General features: G+C 46.2%; 1 protein-coding gene across 1 annotated transcript; it reads right to left on the reverse strand.

Annotated features, from left to right (window-relative positions):
* Positions 1-959: 959 nt before the first annotated feature.
* Positions 960-5,039, reverse strand: PRR13 (proline rich 13). Its single transcript, XM_052000816.1, has 4 exons — positions 4,970-5,039; positions 4,256-4,292; positions 3,478-3,863; positions 960-1,618 (listed from the first exon to the last, which is right to left on the reverse strand). Exons 2-4 carry the CDS (start codon positions 4,272-4,274, stop codon positions 1,574-1,576), a joined length of 450 nt encoding a protein of 149 aa, XP_051856776.1. The 5' UTR covers positions 4,275-4,292; positions 4,970-5,039; the 3' UTR covers positions 960-1,573.
* Between the last annotated feature and the right edge of the window lie 1,392 nt (positions 5,040-6,431).

Raw genomic sequence — 6,431 nt, forward strand, 5'->3', positions numbered from 1 at the left:
AATTTAAGATGGGAGACATCACTTTACTGCTCCCTCCTCTATACTCCCCTATCTCTGGTAAATCACAGGCTTCATGGTGATGTCAGGTGATGATAACATCGTAGACTTAAAAGGTCATCTAGATGTAACCTGAACTGCTCCCATCCTCCACTTCTCCACCCTGTCCCCCCAACATCCTGTTTCTCATTTGCCACAAACATTGCATTCTCTCTGAAACATGAGCCATTACATTGAGGTGTTCTCACCTGAGATGCCATCTTCCATCCTTCCACTTTGCATGCTTAATCCAGGACTTCTCTCTACCTGGAGGCATTTCAAAATAGACATCCCATCCTCCTACATCCTTTTAAAGCTATCCAGTAGCTCTCATAGGTCTGTCCTTATTTTGTCTGCTTCTGTGTCTAGGCCTGGATTCTCACCTTCCCATTTATCTTACAAAACTACAACTATCTTCTCCCTCAGACACCCAGATCACAGCTTACTAGGAACATATCAGCAGGCTTATTTCTCTATGAAGAGAGCTGTACTAATTGATAGATTTTTATAGGTCCAAGAAAAATTAGTTTGAAAGGTTCAGCATGAATTAAAGAAATAGGAAGCTGGTTGTCTTCCACAAAGGGAAGATCAGATTTCCTCTCTGGGATCAAGAGATCCCATTACCATATCTATTTTTGCCTTCAACTGCACCTCTGGATTCCCATTCTACAGTACTTCCCCCTACTCCTCACAAACAATTTCATCAGCAAAGAGGACTCAACTTAGCCTGCACCAGTCCTGGAGAGGAAAGGGACTTCACGATTTTCCATTCAGGAAACAAACAAGGTGACAATAAGGTGCCCTCCCCATTGATGCTCTGGTCAGTAGGCTAGATTGTCACTCCTTTAAGAAAGGGTTGTAGAAAAGGGCAGTAAAAGCAATAGAACTTGCTGAAAACAGCCCAAGATATTGGCACAGATGAATGGAGACTGGGATAAACAGCTTTATTGGGAAGAATAGTGAGAGAAACAGAGTAAGACCCCAAGAATGATTGGGATGAAAAGAGCACACCAAGAAATGAGGTTGCAAAATGGCACCCACATTATCCTATTCAAAGGAACTCTCTTTCCCAGAAGGCAATGGAGCTGAGTAGACTGCACAGTCTGCTGGGAAATGTAGTTCCCACATCCCATTATCACAAAACTACCATACCCAGACCAACTTTCATGATAATGCCACACCCCCTTTCTTCCCCTTCTCCCACACAAATTACAATAATTTTTTTTTTTAAATCACATTTTCCAGATCCTAAAATAGTCTTCAGCATTTGGTTCAAAGGGCATACATCTTCAGGAAAGGAGTTCAGAGCGTGCTCCCCACCCCTACCCCACAATGATTCAATCTAGTAGGTAAGAAAATGGATTTCCTCAGGCCAACGGATCCTTTCCTCACCTTCACCAGCCAATTTGGGCAAAGGGGTGAAGGGGGTTGGGCTGAGATTGGGAGTGCAGGGCTATCTTCCCCCAGCGCAATATGGCGTCCAAGGCTTGATGGGAGAGCTGGGGTGGTGTGGCTTGGGGGGAGGAGGGCCCAGGATTCAGTCAGAGTCACTGCTGGAAGAGGAGGAGGAGGAAGAAGAATGCTGCGAGGGGAATGGGAAAGTGGAGAGGAGAGATTATCAGATTTTGAACTCTGACCCCATGAAATCCCATCCCATTCCCCATCTCATAGTAAGTACCCTCCCATACAAGATGCACCTAAGGCCAATAATTCACACATGGAACATCACCAATGTACTGAAAACAAGTTTCTCCTCTGGAATTAAACTACAACAGTAATTTAAACCAATCCATGTTGTTGCAGGAAATTTTCATTAATTGCATTTGGAACAATGTGCCCTCCCTCTCTTCCTGTTCTGCCAAGGGATTTCATGATGAAGATCCCTTTGGGATCAGAATGGGGGAGCCTCTTCAAGGAAGGAATAACAGGGTGTCATAGAAGCAGAAGTCAATTGGCAAATGAAGGTTTGCTGAATTATTGAAGCAATGGATGGCCACTAGCACCTTAGTACAGACAATATACATAAATGAAGATAATCCCTACTCTTTCCCAAGTAACTTAGATCTAGGCAGAAGTATTGGGGGATAAAAATAAGATGCACATAAAGTGCTTCACAAACTTTATAGTACTCTAAAAATATGACATTATCTAAATCAGATTGCCTACACATATAGCTCCTTTATCAGTAATGATAAGTATTTATTTTCCAATACTGGAGGCTGAGTTGTTCTCCAGTGAATTCTTCTACTCCTATTCTTCAGCATCCCCACTATCACTGGAATAAGTTAATTTAGATATGCCCGAATCATATCATCATCTTCTCTCTCTTTACCTGTCCCAGGTTGGTTTGCAGTTTCTATGGTCATGGAAACTGCTCTGATCCATTCTAAGGAACAATGTACTTGAATGACCAAAGCCTCCAAGGTCAGAGATCAGAAATTCTGGATTCCTCGACTGATGTGGCCTGGCCACCTGATGTCAGAATAGTCATTCAACCCCTCAGTCTCCATTTTCAAGACCCAGTCTTGTTATTAATTATTATAAGAGATGAGGTGTACATATGGTTTTAAGTTTCATAAAATATTTTTCATTCTTTATCTCATTTGACATCTCACAATGTTATGAAGTGCACTAGCTATTTTAAACCCCATTTTACAGATAAGGAAACTGAGGTTCAGAATGGTTTAAAGGACTTACCCACCCCCACACAGCCAGTTCTTACTTGGTCTCTTGACCAAGGCAAAATTCAAGCTTTGATTTCTCCAAGCTCCAATTATGTCTAACTTTCTTTCAACTATACTAGAATAACTAAAGTGAAGGAAAGAAAGGAGATAGGAGCTGGGCCTCAGACATTCAGTTACAGAGTCAAAGGACAAAATTAAGTAATCCTTCCCAAGATTCCCAAATCCTTTCTCATACATACATACATATATATATATGTATATATATGTATATATGTATATATATATATATGTATATGTATCTCTATATCTATGCTTAAGCACTCTGGGAGGGTATGGATCCCTCAGCCAGTCCGGCTTGAAACAATGACAACAATGTAATGTAACCTCAGTTTCTCCTGAGGAACTGTGGCACAACAACCTCGGGGATTTAGAGCATTAAAAAAAGGGACTTTGGTGATTATCTATGCCAATCACTTTTTTTTCCCTCAAGAAACAGATTTAAACCAGTGAAGGCACTTGCTCAGAGTTAGTTAGGGAAGTATTAAGAGGCAGAATTCAACCCAGTTTCTATTCCTGGGTTCCAAGGCCAGCATGTCGTCTCTACTAGTCTACACTAACAGCAGGAAGGGATGGTAAACAGAGAAGGCAAATCCAGACTGGCAGAGCAATCTGACCATGTCTCAAAACTCCCTTGGACCAAGGACTCCGATAAAATGCTCCCCATCCCAACTCTAAGAGGGCTATTGGAGAAACTGACCTTGCCATGTTTGTGATGTTTATGCATTTTCTTATGCGCCTTCTTCATCTTCTTCCTCTGCTTCTTATCCATCACTATACATGGCCCCATTACTCCTGAGGCCAAGGGATTCACCGAAGGCACACCAGAGCCAGGAGGTGGGTAATGACCCGGGGGTGGGTAGGGACTTGGGGGTGGGCAGCCTTGGTACCCTGGCTGCTGCCCTGGGCCAAAAGCATTGCCAGGAGGATAAATGGGATTCCCTGGGAAACTGCCAGGTGTGGTAGGAAAGGTACCTGGAGGGTATGCTGGATTGGTTGGTGGTGGGTGGATGGGATTGGTAACCCCAGGGTACCCAGAAGTTGAAGGGGACATAGGACCCCCAGGAGGGCACATCCCAGGCTGTCCTGGATGAGAAGAGAAGCAGAGAATAAGATAGTATCAGCAAGGTCCAGGCTCTCTTACAACCAAAACAAGTGATGGGAAAGGGGCTTGCCCCCTCTCTCCAGGCCGTAGGGAGGTTAGGAGAAGGGAGGGAATAGAGGGAAGGTGGGAGGCAGTGGGGTATTGGGGAAGGATAGAAGGAAGAGGAAATGACCAAGCTCAAAAAAGGGAAGTTTTATGTGTTTAGGGAGCAAGAGGGAAAAGGGTCATTAAATTTTTGCCTAAACAGGTAAATTTGCTTCATGAGAGGGAGCAAATAGACTTCTATGACCCCCATCTCCCTTCCAATGTGAAGCCCTTCTAAATTAAGAGTAGGAAGGAAAGGGGGGCACAGCACATCCTCCGAGACACTTACCTGCATTGGGGTCCCACATGCTCCACTGTTATGTATCCTATATGGAAAGAAAGAACAAGGAAGAAAAAAAAAAAAAAAACCTGAAGATCAGGAAGGGGCAGGCCAGGCTGGCAATAGCCTCCTTCCCGCCCAATTGTCTGGGGCTAATCCTTCTGCCCCTTCAACCCATGGGGACCTTTCTCTGTTCAAATATGGAGAAGATTGTTAGCTCCTACTTCTCAAACTAGGGGGGGTGGGAAGGGTGTCTTCCAACCCTTCTCCCCTCCCCCCGCCCCACCTCGGGGCACAGCTGGAAGACGAGCTAGATGAGCTAAAGTCCAGGAATCCCGAGGATCCTCATTCCTCCCCTCTGTACCCCCTTTCCTAGGGCTGGGAGAAGAGGGATCCGGGGCGGGAAGGATGGGGGACCGGCACAGGAGATCAGAGGATCTTCAAGCGTATCTCAGTGCTTAGAAGGAGAGCCCCAGAAGAAAACCGAAGGGAACCCGTCCCCATTCCCAAGTCCAAGAAAGAAAGGGGAGGAGGAAAGCCTCCCGTCCGAGTACCCCAGTGGGGTGGGGAAAGGAAGAAGGGGATCACCAAGCACGTAGAGAGACCCTGGCAGCCCGCCCTGCCCCGTTGAAAGGGAGACCCCGAAGGACGTGCCCCAGGGCACAGGAGGGATGCCCGGCAAGGGGAGAGGAAGAGAAAGAGGAGCCCAGACGACCCCATCACCTCGGCAGGAGCCAGAGTCCTCCTCCCTCTTCCTCCCCCCTCCTTTTGGCACTAGCTTCCTGGTCCCCACCTCCCTCCTCTGGCTCCGCCTCCTCCGCGGCCTGATTGGTCTCTCTGCCGGGCTCGCGCCTTTTCACTGGAGGGACCGCTCGCCGATCTCCGGGGGGCGTGCCGGACCCGGGGAAACGGTCGCTGGAAGGGGCAGAGTCAGCCCGAGCCCCTGGCGAGCTCGGGGAAGCTCGGGGAAGCTCGGGTGGGATCGATCCTCCTCGGGGTGGGGCCCGGGCCCCACCCACGCATCCCCGCCCAAGCTCACAGCCTTTCACCTAGACAAGGCGGGGGCTGCGGGATACGGGTGGAAGTGGGCGAGGTCAGAGAGGGGGGAAGAGTTGCAGGCCTGGCCTAGCCTGGCCCAGAAGAATTTGTGGAGCCGGAGCAGGGAAAGGTCATTCAGCTCAGGAGCCTATAGACCTCACAGGAAGGGCCCCGCCTCCTCAGGCGGAGAACACCTTCTTGTCTTTCCACTAATTCATTTTTTTTCTTTCCTTTTTAAAAATATGAATTTAGCAAACGCAAATAAAGGGCATGTTTTCTGATAAAATGCCCTGGGATTCATCTCCACCAATAGGGAGAGGGTGCCATTACAATGTCCACTGGGACAGGGGTTACAATGCTGCATGGTGTGCCTCCATTGTGCATTGTTTGCTTTTCCTTTTAAGTATGTAGTAAGTTTCTTCTATAGCCAAAGCAAAATGCGAAATGACTAGTCAGCAAACTTCCCTTCATTCAGATGAGGTTTTAAGGAGTAGCCTTTGGAAAAGCACAGCAGAAATTACTACTGCCCTTTTAAAGGTTCTCACTGTATAGGTCTGAGTGTTACTTAGCGTTCCTTCCGTTGTGTATGGTGGAATAAGTACTTGGATACTAAGTATTTTTTTACCCTCCATTTGAAAAGATTCTAGAAATGAACCAAACCCGAATTATAGTAAATTGTCCTAGAGCACCAGAGTTGGGGTGTGATGAGCTGAAGCATACTAGAGAAGAGACTCTAACCCTTCTCATTAGAAGCCCTGCTCCCCCAAGGCCTGAACTCCACTGGAGCCTGTACCTTAATACAGAAGAGATGAGTCCCCTTCCAAAAAAGGAGAGGACCGGGTGTCCTACTTTTTTGGGCCCAGCAAGAACTTTCTCATTAAAATAAGATCACAAACTAGAACTGGAAAGGATCTTAGAAGTCATCTAAGAAGGCCTCAAAAATAACACAAGCTTAATATAATAATACATAGGCCATCTAAAATGACGTCTATATGATGATGACAATCATAATAGGATTTATTATAGTGCTTTTTGGTTTACAAAATCATTTACATAGATTGTATCCTCACAATAATCCTAGTGCGGGAAGAAATAGAATCTTTGGGAGATGGAGAGATAATGGAAGAGGAAATCTACTGTCAGAAAG

This window comes from Antechinus flavipes, chromosome 5 (assembly GCF_016432865.1).
Source record: "Antechinus flavipes isolate AdamAnt ecotype Samford, QLD, Australia chromosome 5, AdamAnt_v2, whole genome shotgun sequence".
NCBI lineage: Eukaryota > Metazoa > Chordata > Mammalia > Dasyuromorphia > Dasyuridae > Antechinus > Antechinus flavipes.

What these genes read in the sequence shown, in the direction of transcription:
- PRR13 (XM_052000816.1), bottom strand. An exon ending in AACATCACAAACATGGCAAG is followed by an intron (nt 1,619 to 3,477) that starts GTCAGTTTCTCC and finishes TTCCCCTCGCAG; the next exon opens with CATTCTTCTTCCTCCTCCTC.